General features: G+C 30.7%; 1 protein-coding gene across 2 annotated transcripts in view; it reads left to right on the top strand.

Moving 5' to 3' along the window:
- Positions 1-16,539, top strand: part of LOC143071976 (xaa-Pro aminopeptidase 1-like) — a 40,284-nt gene that overhangs the window by 18,484 nt on the left and 5,261 nt on the right. For both annotated transcript variants that reach the window (XM_076246704.1, XM_076246705.1), the window contains exons 4-18: positions 422-526; positions 1,449-1,489; positions 3,115-3,166; positions 3,475-3,618; positions 6,030-6,125; positions 6,603-6,684; positions 7,620-7,776; positions 8,068-8,112; positions 9,090-9,176; positions 9,554-9,604; positions 11,943-12,001; positions 12,532-12,609; positions 13,223-13,294; positions 13,768-13,828; positions 14,268-14,337. In XM_076246704.1, the coding sequence (XP_076102819.1) occupies positions 422-526; positions 1,449-1,489; positions 3,115-3,166; positions 3,475-3,618; positions 6,030-6,125; positions 6,603-6,684; positions 7,620-7,776; positions 8,068-8,112; positions 9,090-9,176; positions 9,554-9,604; positions 11,943-12,001; positions 12,532-12,609; positions 13,223-13,294; positions 13,768-13,828; positions 14,268-14,337 (1,200 nt within the window). The remainder of the gene's footprint in view (positions 1-421; positions 527-1,448; positions 1,490-3,114; positions 3,167-3,474; positions 3,619-6,029; positions 6,126-6,602; positions 6,685-7,619; positions 7,777-8,067; positions 8,113-9,089; positions 9,177-9,553; positions 9,605-11,942; positions 12,002-12,531; positions 12,610-13,222; positions 13,295-13,767; positions 13,829-14,267; positions 14,338-16,539) is intronic.

A 16,539-nucleotide genomic window follows, 5' to 3' on the forward strand; every position in this document is an offset into this window, starting at 1 on the left:
TTGAAAGACAAGAAGTACTTGATTGTCCATACAGAACATAATAAAATGATAGAATCATTCAACATTCTCCATATGCCATATGTATGCTGAAAACTGAAGACAATTATTTTTAATGATGTCTTTGATATGTTACTTCCCTTTTTGAATTGATGAAATACATTAAAGCAATATGTTCTATGCAGTTGCAGTATGCACACCAAGCAGTAGTTATTCTTATATATATAGGATTTGGTATGCAGTTTGTTTTTGTCATTGTAGAAACATTTGATTTTAATGAAAGCATCATTTAATTGCTTCTGCTAGACACACATGAGCACATGTGTCTAACTTTTTATGATAAGGGTGTCTGTTTTTTAAATAGCTGTTTTGAAAAAATATATTGAAATACATATGTAAAATTCGTTATCTTTTATTTAACCAGGAACCGCTGTAATAACTAATGATAAAGCAGCACTTTGGACAGATGGGAGATATTATCTACAAGCAGAGAAACAAATTGATTCTAACTGGATCCTTATGAAAGATGGTAATACATGTCACCATTTTATTTTAAGCTCACCTTGCCCAGAGAGTTTGGGAATATTTACTGAAGTAACTGCCTGATGACTCTGTTAACAAACTGACATGACAGATACATATATTAAAAGTCCTTTTCTGCTTTTACTTTGATTCAGGCCAGTATGGTTACTAGTTGACAATTGTTTTTTACACAGAAATATGCGTAAAGGGGGAAGATGTTAAAAAAAGCTGATTTTTCCATATTTGACAGAAAGATTTCTTGTAAGATATCTCATAGAAAGTAGTTACCTTGATGCTAATGAGCCAGTCAGTATGGTCAGAAGCAGGAGACTTCCTTTTAGATAGTACTAGTCTTCTCTTGAAATACCTTTATGTAGAAAAATATAGTTTCCTTTCGAGAACTAGAAAAGAAATTGAAACTTTAGGTAATACCAAACACCCTCACTAAAATTTATTTGGCTCGTTAAATTTTTATAAAATTTTGACAAAATATTTACTTTTACCCTATATGACATGTATGACGAAAAAATAAAAAAAAATAAAAAAACTTGAACCACACACTTTATTGGAAAATTTTCATTGTACAAATAGCAGTTTGACTAACACCAATTTTAATCATTGAGAAGCTTAATATTTCCTGAGCAATAGAACGTTATTGAAATGTTTAGCTGAATTTTACAGAGTTATCTCCCTGTAGTGTTTATGTACCACCTTAATGTGGCTAGGATCTTTGCCAGGGACTGACAGAGGGGATTGTACTTTAAATTATAGAGAATCTTATAATTAATTCATATCCCCAATGATCTATACAGATACATGCAAATCTCTAGTTGTTTTATTACCCCATTTGCTGTCAGAGGCAAAATTTATTATAACATAAACTTGGATTTCTTAACAGTAATATTAATATAAATTTTTATATATTCTAGGTTTACCTGACACTTTATCACAAGCAGAATGGCTGACAAAGGTATATACATTAATTAAAAATTTACTGCATTATATGTATACTGGTTTTTTGTACAAAACTTTGAATATATGATGTTAACGATTGAATCATTGGCCCTTCTGATTATGACATTGTGTAACAAAAAAATTGTTCAGGCATGACATTTGTTCCGCTGGAACAAATTTCATAGGAAATATGTTCCAGCGGAACTTATTTCACAGAAAATATGTTCCAGCACTGTAAAATTTGTTCCGGAACTAATTTTTTAACCAAATATGAAATAAGTTCCGAAACAAAAATCACAGCTCCATGAAATTTGTTCCAATATTAAAATTTTTAAAAAAGTGAAATAAGTTCCTGTGATATTAGTTTTGAACGAAAGTATTATATAGAAATCAATGAAACTTAAGGAACCTATTTCACAGAAAATAAGTACCTTTAACATATTGCACGGCGAAATACGTTCATGTTACACTAAAAAATTATGATGCAAGCTGGATGCTGTACACTGTGCTTGCATGAGGAACATTTGCAATTGAAGACATGACTGTAGAATGAAGATAAGAAATAAAAGCGATGATACTGTATCATGATTTGTATATATGTTTTATCATTCATGTGGTATTCAACCTGTTTGTTTTCTTGTTGATCTGTCATGGGTGTTCTTATCTTACATGTTCTTAGCTAAGGTCGTGACACAGTTTCAAGAGAGTGTGTCTTTTATTTCTCTATGTCTTTTAATATAACATTTATTAGTCACTTTGTCCTTTTCAAATGATTAGTACAAAAATTTTAAACTATAATACTTTTTTCAGAATTACTTTTTTGATTTTACTCTTTCTTATTGTTAGTGTCATTTTTAGTATTATTAATTGAGTATGTTATTAAAATTTTGATTTACTCCACAGGATCCAAATTACTGAAATGTTTACACTTTTTATTTATTACTTTATTAATGTAATACACATTTTTCATAATGACCTTAAACTCACTAATGACAAGTTTAAGTCATATAAGATATAAGATATAAGATAACTTGTTTAACATTGTTTAACCAGTGGAACATATTTCACAGACAAGGAACTTATTTCACCAGGTGAGGAACAAATCTCACAAATCCATAACTGATTTCACCAAGCAAGGAACAAATCTCACAAACCCGGAACTTATTTCACTAGGTAAGGAACAAATTTCACCAACCCAGAACTTATTTCACCAGGTAAAGAGTGGATCTTATTTCATAGAGATGGAACAAATTATATAGAAATTGTCTGTGAAAAAAGTTCTCCCAGAACATATTTCCTGTGAAATTAGTTCCACTGGAACTTTTTTCACAGGAACAAATTTTGGCTCACAATTGCAGTACATGAGAAATCCATCTAACCATCAGTCATTTCCAACTTAAATTTTTAAAATAGAACAGGTTCTTAGACAAGCTCATAATATTGAACCAAATGTTTTAGCTTTTGTTTCTTAAATTGACACATACACTTTATTGCAGGATATCATGCATTTACATGTTGATATATTGCATTGCATATAGACTTTATTTTCTGGTAATAATCATATTTTGTATATGGTTAAACTTTGTAGTTATATAGAGTTTTATTACAAAACATTCAAATAATTTAACATTATATTGATAGGAATTACCTGTTGGTGGCAGAGTTGGTGTTGATCCTTACCTTATGTCTTCTGGTAAGTCATCAAACACAGTTTTTCTTTTTAATCTGTTCAGAAAAGTCAAAGGAAAAGTTTGCTAGTGGGCAGTATTTTAGGAGAAAAGTAAAAACAGTCCATTCATAGTGATTGTTTTCAATTGACTAAATAAATACAATATCATTTGTAATTAATATTACCCACATAATGGTTGCTTGCCGTCTTTATAATAAAAGAGGTATTTTAGAAAGCCATATATGTATTGATGTAATTTTAGTGTTTTTGACCTAAGTGATTGCTGTATTTTAAATTTCATTGAACAGTTTAAAGTCAAAATAACTTTTCAGAGACTTGGAAGCCAATGGATAAAGTTTTAAAAGAAGCTGGACATATGTTAGTCCCTGTATCACAGAACTTGGTAGATCTGGCTTGGGAAGATCGACCAACTCCTCCACAAAATCCATTGATGGTTCTCCCTGATTCATACACAGGTAAACTTGTACAGAAAAACTAAGGGAACAATACAAAACACAAAAAAAAAACAGTAACACAAACACAGGAAACCCATACTCTACAACTTGAAGAAAAGGTAATGAAAATAATGTCATAATAAAATGAATAAATTGAAATGTGGGGTATACATACACAAGTCAGGGCCGTAGGAAGGTTTTGTCCAGAGGGGGTGGGTGTGGAAGGGGCACCCCTCTCCCACAGCTTAGATATTTTTTGAAAATGGGTAAGCCAATTTCAGGGTTTTATGCGTTTTCAGAACGTTAAATATATGATTATCCATACTCTTCCAATAAGCTTTTAAACAGTTAATAGGCTGATATTTAATTGAAGAAAACATATAAACCATTGATCGCACTGAAGATACTTTTTATTTCAACATATTAAATCAATATAACAGTGGTACCTTTCAAAGTTAACGTTACAATTTCATATATATGATAAAATCAATGCACACATCACATTTGTTCCGCAATTATTCTTATATACACATACATGTAAACCTACTGGCATTTTATCATGCTCTTTTTGGAGATTTTAAAGACAACATGGCTTCATATGTCTTTCAAGTTTACTTTTTATCATAAACACATAATGTGTTCATAATAAAAGTAAACTTAATATTAAAGACGAATTCTATGAATGACGTACGTGTATCTTATTACAATATAAGGGATTTTAAAAAAACAAGCAGCTAAATAAGCATCTATTAAAATCCTTAAAAAAACATAATTGATTCTCTCTGAAAATTTCTCAATTTAGATTTTGTCCTTTGACGGATAATGATAATAATAATAATAAAATTCTATAACGAAGATAACACATTTAACAATCACATGTTAATTTTCCATGAGGCCTTCAAAAACTATTAATACAAATAGAAAATGGAAAAAAATACATACAAAATCAAATTCATAATACAGTTAAATATAGCAGCTGAAATATTGAATAAGTACATATGCATTCAATAGAAGAGCCGTGCTGTATTTGTTAGTGCATCGGACTACTAACACAAAGGTTCCTGGTTCGATTCCCATTCGGGATGAAAATTTCAGGGACTGAATTTTCGGTTCTCCCTTGACACCATTTGCGAGTATGGTCTCGAGGAAATGATGATAGTCCGTCGGAAGGGGACGATAAATGGCTGACCCGTGTTAAGAGAGAGAGCCATATCTCTTGCATTTTAAAGACACCCTTGTAGTTTTCGAAAAAGAGCAGGCTAATGCCGCTACAAGGCAGCACTCGCACCCGCAAAGTGGAAAGGGATTAATATAAGTTGCAAAACTTGTTTCCCAATCCACTATAAATAAATATGTTTAAACTGATAGAAGAAGAAAAATACATTAGTTTCGTGCATCTTTATTCTGTTCACTTAAAAAATAGTTTGAACAGTTGGTCTTAAATGTATCTAAATTATTTCTTTAATATTATTTGGTAAATTATTCCAGGTAATAAGACCAGAATATTTAAATGTTCTTTTTAAAAAATCAGAATTAGGTCTTGGTACATGAAGAAGTTCTGATGTAGTCGACCTCAGACAATAATTATAAAGATCAGTACAAGCAGTAAATTTAATAGATAGATAATCAGGTGCTAGACCATTCATACATTTAAACATTAACACAGCTTGAAAATAGTGTATCCTCGTAAATATAGTCATCCATGCAAGTTTTTTAAACATTGCTGTTGATGGAAAATCAAAAGAAACAGATAAAACTCACGTCTAATGTAATCTTTATAGATAATAAAATTGAGAATGGAAATGGCGAATGTGTCAAAGAGACAACAACTCGACCATAGAACAGACAACAGCAGAAGGCCACCCATAGGTCTTCAATGCAGCGAGAAATTCCCGCACCCGGAAGCGTCCTTCAGCTGGCCCCTAAACAAATATATATGCTAGTTCAGTGATAATGGACGTCATACTAAAGATGATCTCTCAAACTGTATCATAGGTGTCCTATTCTGTGACAGAAGGTCACGGTAACCCGTCAGCGTGGAGGACAAGTGCTCCTCCGTACCTGAAAATTCTTATAATATTTATTTTTTATTTTTTTTGAAAGAAGGGGTGCGATCGCACCCGACGCACCTCCCCTTCTGACGGCCTTGCAAGTGAGACAACAATCTAGTGAAAATGCTGTTAATAATTTTTAAATCATATTTTATATTAATTGAGAGAAATCAGTATTTACATGTAATGTGATTTCCTTGTCAATATTTACTTTTTTAAGTGGGAAACATGATATTCATGATATTTGACAAATGATGTTTTAAAAGTTATATTTTAATAGAGAGTATGCATTCAGATGAAATATGTAGTTTCTTTCAACTACTTAAAATTTGACTGACAATTAGTTCAAATTTAATCATCATAAAAAATATAATTTTACAGGACAGACATGGGAAGACAAAGTCCTGAAAGTGAGAGAAAAAATGAAGTCCAAGAACTGTGGTGCCTTTGTTGTTACTCCTCTGGATGAATTAGCATGTAAGATATATAGTAAAAAGCATTTAATTTGGACTAAATTAGGTGCGTTAGCTTAACAGTGGAGCAGAAAACAAACACACATAAGTGATTGATACTGCTTAATGTCCTGTGCCTAATAGTACATACGTATTAAAAATGATAAGAAAAATGTTAACATATTTAGTAGAAAAGAGCCAGCTTTCTTTTTTGCTGATTTGAATATTAGTTTACATATAAAATGTTCTTGTTAGATATTTTTTAGATATTTTTTCCAATTTAAGATGATGAACTTGTTGATATTATTGGCATTCTTAATCAGTTATCTTTTGTGCTTTTTAACACTTAATTTTATCACTATACATTTGAATTGTATCTACAGCTTAATTTCTCATGTTTTTTTGTCTCAACATATATCATATGTTTAAGTTACATTTTTAGATTAATTGAAACATTGTACTTTGAGAATTTTTCTTTATTTGCAGTATATATTCTTTTCAGGGCTGTTTAATTTGAGAGGCTCAGACATTCAGTATAATCCAGTTTTCTTTGGTTATGTTGTTGTTACCAAGGAAACAGTTGAGTATGTCATCTCAATTATCTAATACAGATTTATTCTAAGTTACTCTAGCCTATAGGTTATTGGGGGAAATGTAAATCAAAAGAACAATGTTCAGTACTTTGAGAATAGGTCAGAAATGTATATAAAATCCATTTTCTTTAAGTAAGAAGCTTGGAATAAAGTAACCTTTTCAAACTTTCAACAACAAAAAAACGCAGTCTAAACAATTACATGTAAATACTTATGATCAATGAAAAAAGGAAATTTTTCTGAGAAGATACATTGTACTAAGGTAGGCATTGCAATTGTATTTAATAAAAAAAATAGTTTGCTATGAGTTTAGCATGGTGATATGTTTTGTGTCAAGCTGTCAATATAATTGTGAATGGGGTTTATAAAAACAGTCTTTCTCTGTTTCATGGATGTTTTGGTATAGATTTGAAAACAATAAAATGCTGTTTGTGAATGAATGCTTTATTCTCTTAAAACAATTGTTACAGAGAACATGTACACATTAACAATGTACATACTGATTTAGCATGTGTGAATTATTAAAATGTGTTCTATCCATAAATATGTCTGGAGATTTGTATGCTACTTTTAAAGCATAACAATTTTTATGCCCCATTTATGAGCATTATGTTTACAGGTCTGTGCGTCCGTTTGTCTGTCCGTTCGTTTGTTCTTCCGTTCGTCCTGCTTCAGGTTAAAGTTTTTGGCTGAGGTAGTTTTTGATGAAGTTGAAGTCCAATCAACTTGAAACTTAGTATACATGTTCTTTATGATTTGATCTTTCTAATTTTAATGCTTTATTACAGTTTTTATCCCATTTTCACGGTCCACTGAACATAGAAAATGATAATGTGGATGGGGCATCTGTGTACTTGGGACACATTCTTGTTTAGTATCTAGATCAGAGGTTATAACTCAGTTTCATATCCTTAATATCTTTCCAGTTTGTTTATAGAAGAGGAGAGGTTAGTAAGTAGTGTTAAAGATCACCTACGTCTAAATGGCTCATCGGGTGGTAAAGTAGCTGTTACAATACATCCATATGGACATGTAGGAAAGTTTGTGGCTGAACTTGTGGATAAAGTGGAAGGTAAAATCTGGGTATGTATATTATTAAGTACTATAAGATTTCTGGAGTTAAATTCATAAATAAAAGATGATCTGAATTTGTTAAATTATTCTGCAGATTATTTTTATTGCACATAAAATCTTTTGAAGAAATTTTGTCTTGGAGAATGAATAAGATTATCTTTTTTTAATTAGATGCAAGGTACAGACTGAATATTTCCATTGTCAATTTTGTTAGAAATACATGAAAATTATTAACTTTTTTCAATTTTTTTATCATTTTAAAAAATTCTCATGTAAACTTAGAATAATTTATTTTTGTAGATAAATCCAAAGTCAAGTTTTGCTGTGTTTAATGCAGTTCCAAAGGTAAGTTGTATGTTAAAAAAATAATCTTCAGCTGATGTAGAAAATATAAACCTTATATTGTGTATATTTATTTGTTTCATGTCTGACATGAATCAAAGGAAAACTATGTAGTTTTATATGTAAATGGAAATTTCTATTGCAAGCATTTGGAAAATGTCACTTTCTGAAGAATCTCATACTGTAAATTCAGAAATTATTGGAAAGTTTTTATTACTGCGAAAAATGTGACCGGGTTATAATCGCAATAATTAAAACTCTCATTTTGTAATTTTTTATATGATTTAATCAGGATTTTTCTCAATATCTCAAAAATTAAAATTGCATTTTAGTCCAAAATGACAAAATCGCAAAAATAAATGCACGCAATAATCTCTGAATCTACAGTAATATTTTATTGTTATGTTTTATTTGGCAATGTACATGGTTCATAAACAAGTGCAGTTCAAATTTGTCTTTTCTTGACTACATAGAATGAAGCAAAATGTGAAAGTTGCATAAATTAAACTATTGATATGTGAAATAAAAAAAAAGATATAAAATTTGTTTTCACAACTCATAATTTTGTTTTGAAAGCTGGTAAAATAAATGTACACCAGTCAGTGCACACAACATTTATCTGCAATTAAACATTTACACAGATCAATTTATGGAGTTTAATTATAAAAGTTCCAAAATAAAGAAGAATGAACCATTTTGGATGTTAAAAACAAAACAGCATTTATGCAATTGAATTCTGGAATAATTAATCAGAAATTTATGATGAAATATAAATTCACTGTATAGGTTGGCCGTGCTTGCATGGCTTAGGTTCAAGTGAATTTCACTGATATTTCAGCCTGAACTAACTAACCCCCTCTGCCATGCTTATTTAGTTAGTTTTCATCATACATTTCTTATCAATTTTCCAGAATAGGAATTTTTCCAAATACAAATAAGTTTTTTTTCTTATATTTAATGAAAGATAAATGTATTTTTAGAACAGAAGATATGTTCAGCCATCACCTGTAACTGCCATGAAAGCTGTCAAAAACGCCACAGAAATAGCTGGTATGAGGCGTGCACATGTAAGTTGTTATTAGCGTTAAGACGTTTGCTTTAGAAGAGAACTCATTCTTTTGAGATTTTAACATAGAAATTACTTTTGAAAACCTAAGCATCAATGATTGTGTAAAATGAATTGACACTAAAAGTCTTTAGGTAAGTCATATACATAAGAATAGAAAATAATACCAATGATAGAAAGGTTAGACAAGGATTAATAAAATTAGATAAGTTTTGTTCAGATAACCAAATCAGTTGTTCTACTGTGCTAAACCCATTTAAATAATTACGCCATTGGTTAGAAATAATTGTAAAAAAATATATTCCAAGAAATGTTAATGCACTATTAATTAAATGTATTAAATTAAATCATTAGTCTAAATTGTATTTGATTTTGCAGCTAAAGGATGCAGTGACACTTTGTGAATATTTCTGCTGGTTAGAAAAAGAAGTAAGTTTATTTATGTCTAAATTTCCAGATTTTTATACGACCGCAAAATTTGAAAAATTTTTCGTCGTATATTGCTATCACGTTGGCGTCGTCGTCTGCGTCGTCGTCCTCGTCGTCGTCCTCGTCGTCGTCCTCGTCGTCGTCGTCGTCCGAATACTTTTAGTTTTCGCACTCTAACTTTAGTAAAAGTGAATGGAAATCTATGAAATTTTAACACAAGGTTTATGACCACAAAAGGAAGGTTGGTATTGATTTTGGGAGTTTTGGTCCCAACATTTTAGGAATTAGGGGCCAAAAAGGGCCCAAATAAGCATTTTCTTGGTTTTCGCACTATAACTTTAGTTTAAGTTAATAGAAATCTATGAAATTTTGACACAAGGTTTATGACCACAAAAGAACGGTTGGGATTGATTTTGGGAGTTTTGGTTTCAACAGTTTAGGAATTAGGGGCCAAAAAAGGGCCCAAATAAGCATTATTCTTGGTTTTCGCACAATAACTTTAGTTTAAGTAAATAGAAATCAATGAAATTTAAACACAATGTTTATGACCATAAAAGGAAGGTTGGTATTGATTTTGGGAGTTTTGGTCCCAACATAATAAGGGGCCCAAAGGGTCCAAAATTAAACTTTGTTTGATTTCATCAAAATTGAATAATTGGGGTTCTTTGATATGCCGAATCTAACTGTCATGACTGTGTATGTAGATTCTTAACTTTTGGTCCCGTTTTCAAATTGGTCTACATTAAGGTCCAAAGGGTCCAAAATTAAACTTAGTTTGATTTTGACAAAAAATGAATCAGTTAGGTTCTTTGATATGCTGAATCTAAAAATGTACTTAGATTCTTGATTATTGGCCCAGTTTTCAAGTTGGTCCAAATCGGGGTCCAAAATTAAACTTTGTTTGATTTCATCAAAAATTGAATAAATGGGGTTCTTTGATATACCAAATCTAACTGTGTATGTAGATTCTTCATTTTTGGTCCTGTTTTCAAATTGGTCTACACTAAAGTCCAAAGGGTCCAAAATTAAACTTAGTCTGATTTTAACAAAAATTGAAATCTTGGGGTTCTTTGATATGCTGAATCCAAAAATGTACTTAGATTTTTTATTTCAAGTTGGTCCAAATCAGGATCTAAAATTATTATATTAAGTATTGTGCAATAGCAAGTCTTTTCTATTGCACAGTATTGCGCAATGGCAAGAAATATCTAATTGCACAATATTGTGAAATAGCAAATTTTTTTTTAATTAGAGTTATCTTTCTTTGTCCAGAATAGTAAGCAAGAAATATCTAATTGCAAAATATTGTGCAATAGCAAGATTTTTTTTTAATTGGAGTTATCTTTCTTTGTCCAGAATCAACTTAAATCTTTGTTATATACAATATACAATGTATATTCACTTTTTACTACCAACTGATAAATTAAAATAATCTTTACCATTCAGTGATAACAAGCAGTTTTTTTACATCTTAATATTTTATGATGTATTTAAATGAGTAGTTATTGTTGCAAACTCCATTAGAAATTTTAATTGAGATTAGTTTTGGAATAAGGGAAAGGGGGATGTGATTAAAAAAATTGAGTTCAATTTTTCTCTTTTGAAATTTCATAAATAAAAAAGAAAATTTCTTCAAACATTTTTTTGAGAGGATTAATATTCAACAGCATAGTGAATTGCTCTAAGAGAAAACAAAAATTTTAAGTTCATTAGAACACATTCATTCTGTGTCAGAAACCTATGCTGTGTCAACTATTTAATCACAATCCAAATTTAGAGCTGAATCCAGCTTGAATGTTGTGTCCATACTTGCCCCAACCGTTCAGGGTTCAACCTCTGCGGTCGTATAAAGCTACGCCCTGCGGAGCATCTGGTTTATTGTTACACTACAGATTAAAGTCCATTTTATTTGTTGTTTGATGAAGGAAGCTGAAAAAATTGAAATAGAAATATTTTCAACAGAGCTTGAAATATTTCTTTATAAAGAGGAAATGATTGGCTAAAGAGTCAAGTTAATTGGTAATGATTTGCCCTGATTTTCTTATGAACATGTATATCAACAGCTTGTCCCTCTTGTGTGCCTGAGTGTATTAATAAACTTGTCTTGTCTTGTTACAATGTATTTCAAAGCATTAAGTTTGTTTTTTTAAATAATATGAAATGAAAAAAAAACAAAAAATGTTAGAGAGAAGCAATAAGTGCTTTAACAGAATGTGTTTATATGTCTCAGACCATTTACAATCTGACTTTGTGTAAGAAGGATGATATTTTTCTAGAAAAGTCTGTTGTGCACACAGAAACTAATGTGGTACAATTTTATTTCACTATTGTTGTTTAGGTCCCCAAAGGAACAGTCACTGAAGTATCTGCTGCTGAAAAATTAGAAAATATCAAAAGGTAAAATAATTTCAAGAGAAGTAGAAATTACAAATAGCTCGGTTGCTCGATTATTACGTAATGTTTTTTTTTTGCCTGTAAAATATTACACACTGATTGGAGGCTAAGTTCTCTATCTAGCAGCATCAATATCCTGTCAACACTAAGTTTCTGAGTTTGAGCCCTGCATGTTGCAATTTTGGTTGACACCTCTCTTTATTGACCATGATTGCCAGTTTTCCTGCCTAAATTTTGTGGTTCTTAGCTTCCTCCACTAATAAACTGTAATTGTCACCATATAACCAATAGTGCTGAAAGTGGTTTTTATCACCAACAATGAATCGATCAATCAATCAGAAAGTTCACATTGGATTCAAATTGAATAGGATTGTAAGTTATATTATCACAGGTAGGTAGGTAGTTCACTGTCACTGTAGAACTCTGACATCCTTCAATATTTTCATTTTTCACAATTTATTTATCAGGTTTATATTATTTTTCAAATCTTTTTAACAAAGATGTATGTTGATGTGATATGTGAATTATTTCAGGGGCCAGAAAGATTATATCAGTTTAAGTTTTGATACCATATCCAGTACAGGGTCACATGGTGCTGTTATACATTACAAGTGAGTTTATAACACATGCTGTTGTAATATTTTTCAATGCATTCCATGTAAACAGGATAGACATCAAGGTACATACATTGCACCAAGGACTCAATTTGCACTCACTTTGCCAAAAAAGCAGTCAAGATCTTACAAATTTTCTTATGGTCTTATTATATATCTATAGGTGAAAGATTCAGTGCAAAAGTATGATTACCGAAACATTGCATGCAACATTCTCAAAAAGTCAACTTTTGAAAATATGCAATATAAATATGTCAGAGGTACCTTTACTTATGAAATGAAAATTATGCATGGACTATTGTCAAGTTGTTTAAAAATGCGGAGAAATAAAACAAAATATCAGTAGTTCAATTCTTCATATGTAAATACACACATTGTGTCCAATATTAAAAGTGAGTATTTTTATGAGTACATCCATGATGTTTTATACATAACAAACGAGTAGAAACATAATGTTTTATACGTAACAAGTGAGTACATCAATGATGTTATTTTTAAAAAGTGTGGATCTTTAAAATGCCTCATTCTATTATACTAAAAATAAAGTTATATATATACAACAAATATGCATCATTAGTTGTATTATTATTCCATGAAATTTATTTTGCAGACCTTCAGCAGAAACAGACCTTCCATTGAGTACATCAGAGATATATTTATGTGACTCAGGAGCTCAGTACAAGTAAGTTGTGAGGTATATTTAGATTTGGCACCTAAGCCTAAGGAAACAATTTCTTAAATAGCATAAACATTTGCAAAATATTATCTTGTATCTGATTCTTGCAATTACTTAAAAACCAGTGTTTTACATTTGTCATTTCAGGGCCTTTTATAACTGACTATTCTGTATGGGCTTTGCTCATTGTTGAAAGCTTTTACAGACTAAATGTGTTAATTTCTGTGTCATGTAGTCTCTTGTGAAGAGGAGGAGTTCTAATTGGCAATCATACCACATCTTCTCTTTTATAAAGACCATGATTATTATTTTGTAATATTTGAACTGAAATATTAGAGTTAGAAAGGAGTTTGTCTTATATTTAATTCTTAATGTATCTTCATTTTTTTTTTAAGGATAATAATTTAAATACTGTAGTTACTTTCAGTTAATTCAGCTAATCATTTGTAACTCATAATTATTGAACACATTTTTTGTAGAGATGGAACAACAGATGTTACAAGAACAATGCACTTTGGAACACCAACAGATTTTGAAAAGGTGACTGATCATTGAGAGAATATTTATGCGCCTTTTTGCTCCCCAGACCTCTTGTTTAGATTAATCTGACTCAATTTTTGTAGCAAGATGTGATTAAAATCAAATGAACTATTTTTATAGTGAATCTGTCTAAGGATTTAGAATTTATTAATCATTTCTGTATTTGGATTAAGTCTTGTTTCCTTTTGAATCTTTAACATGCCTAGAAATATAGGGAAGCACAATATTAAATTTTATCATTTACTATTTCAATTATACTTGATAGAAAATTTTATAACTTTGATTTTGTAGATTAATTAAGCTTGCCATAATTTCAAGAAGTTTTATGTGTATCTTCTAGTTGTGAGTCAAATGAAGAGTAAACCCAAACGGTCTCTATTTAAAGCTTATCAAAGAAAACAATATTATCAATAAGTAGATTATTTTATTCTATATTCAGGAATGTTTTACTAGAGTTTTGAAAGGAAATATTAACCTGTGTACAGCTGTTTTCCCACAAGGGGTCAAAGGTTCGTGGAAAATATGATATGAACATTTGATTTTACAAGTCTTCGACTTTTTATATTTTTCACTTGCTTGGTAATTTAAACCAGTCCTTTTTCTTCATTGAGTACAATATTTATAAGAAGCCATTGTAGTATAAAACATGTTTATTTTGTTAATTAATTTTAGGGCTCCCTTTGCCAAATAGGGGTTTTTGTTTGACTTTAGAGAGGTTGTATGTATATATTTTCTGCAATTGCCTGAAACCACAGAAATCGAGGAAATTTTAAAAACTGAAAAGTGTACTGCTCTGTTTGCTTGTTAACTATAACTGGTAAATTTCTCATGATTTGTAAAACAGTATGCAAATTATAGGTATTTTTGGTATACAAGTTTCATATCCTGTTATATTTCATAATAGGAATATAACAGTACAATGTATTTCTTTTTAGCTCACCTGTCCCGAAGGGACAAGTGAGCTTATGCCATCACTTGGCGTCCGTCGTCGTCCGTCGTCTGTCGTCGTCTGTCGTCGTAATCTATTTCAAGAATCTTCTCCTCTGAAACTACTGGGCCAAATACTTTCAAACTTTAACTGAATGTTCCTTAGGGTATCTTATTTATAAATTGTATCCGAAGTTTTGATCTATCAACAAACATGGTCGCCATTGCTAAAAATAGAACATAGGGGTCAAATGCAGTTTTTGGCTTATAACTCAAAAACCAAAGCATTTAGAGCAAATCTGACATGGGGTAATATTGTTTATCAGGTCAAGATCTATCTGCCCTGAAATTTTCAGATGAATCAGACAACCTGTTGTTGGGTTGCTGCCCCTGAATTGGTAATTTTAAGGAAATTTTGCTGTTTTTGGTTATTATCTTGAATATTATTATAGATAGAGATAAACTGTAAACAGGAATAATGTTCAGCAAAGTAAGATTTACAAATAAGTCAACATGACGGAAATGGTCAGTTGACCCCTTTAGGAGTTATTGCCCTTTATAGTCAATTTTTAACCATTTTTCGTAAATCTTAGTAATCTTTTACAAAAATCTTCTCCTCTGAAACTACTGGGCCAAATACTTTCAAACTTTAACTGAATGTTCCTTAGGGTATCTAGTTTGTAAATTGTATCAGAAGTTGTGATCTATCAACAAACATGGTCGCCATTGCTAAAAATAGAACATAGGGGTCAAATGCAGTTTTTGGCTTATAACTCAAAAACCAAAGCATTTAGAGCAAATCTGACATGGGATAATATTGTTTATCAGGTCAAGATCTATCTGCCCTGAAATTTTCAGATGAATCAGACAACCTGTTGTTGGGTTACTGCACCTGAATTGGTAATTTTAAAGAAATTTTGCTGTTTTTGGTTATCTTGAATATTATTATAGATAGAGATAAACTGTAAACAGCAATAATGTTCAGCAAAGTAAGATTTACAAATAAGTCAACATGACGGAAATGGTCAGTTGACCCCTTTAGGAGTTATAGCCCTTTATAGTCAATTTTTAACCATTTTTCGTAAATCTTAGTAATCTTTTACAAAAATCTTCTCCTCTGAAACTACTGGGCCAAATACTTCCAAACTTTAACTGAATGTTCCTTAGGGTATCTAGTTTGTAAATTGTATCCGAAGTTATGATCTATCAACAAACATGGTCGCCATTGCTAAAAATAGAACATAGGGGTCAAATGCAGTTTTTGGCTTATAACTCAAAAACCAAAGCATTTAGAGCAAATCTGACGTTGGATAATATTGTTTATCAGGTCAAGATCTATCTGCCCTGAAATTTTCAGATGAATCAGACAACCTGTTGTTGGGTTGCTGCCCCTGAATTGATAATTTTAAGGAAATTTTGCTGTTTTTGTTTATTATCTTGAATATAATTATAGATAGAAATAAACTGTAAACATCAATAATGTTCAGCAAAGTAAGATCTTCAATTAAGTCAATTTGACCAAAATTGTCAATTGACCCCTTAAGGAGTTATTGCCCTTTAAAGACTTTTTTCACAATTTGTTCATCATGTTGACTTACTTTAAAAAATCTTCTCCTTTGAAACTGCTGTATCAATTTCAGCCAAACTTAGGCTAAATGAGTTTCAGAGTATCTAGTATAAATTTTATATTTTATTTCCTTGTATGTCAAGAAACATAGCTCCTATGGCTAAAATAGAACATAGGAGAAAATGATTATTTTTTTTGGCTTTTGAAGAAAATAGGA

This window comes from Mytilus galloprovincialis, chromosome 4, assembly GCF_965363235.1.
Source record: "Mytilus galloprovincialis chromosome 4, xbMytGall1.hap1.1, whole genome shotgun sequence".
Classification (NCBI taxonomy): Eukaryota; Metazoa; Mollusca; class Bivalvia; order Mytilida; family Mytilidae; genus Mytilus; species Mytilus galloprovincialis.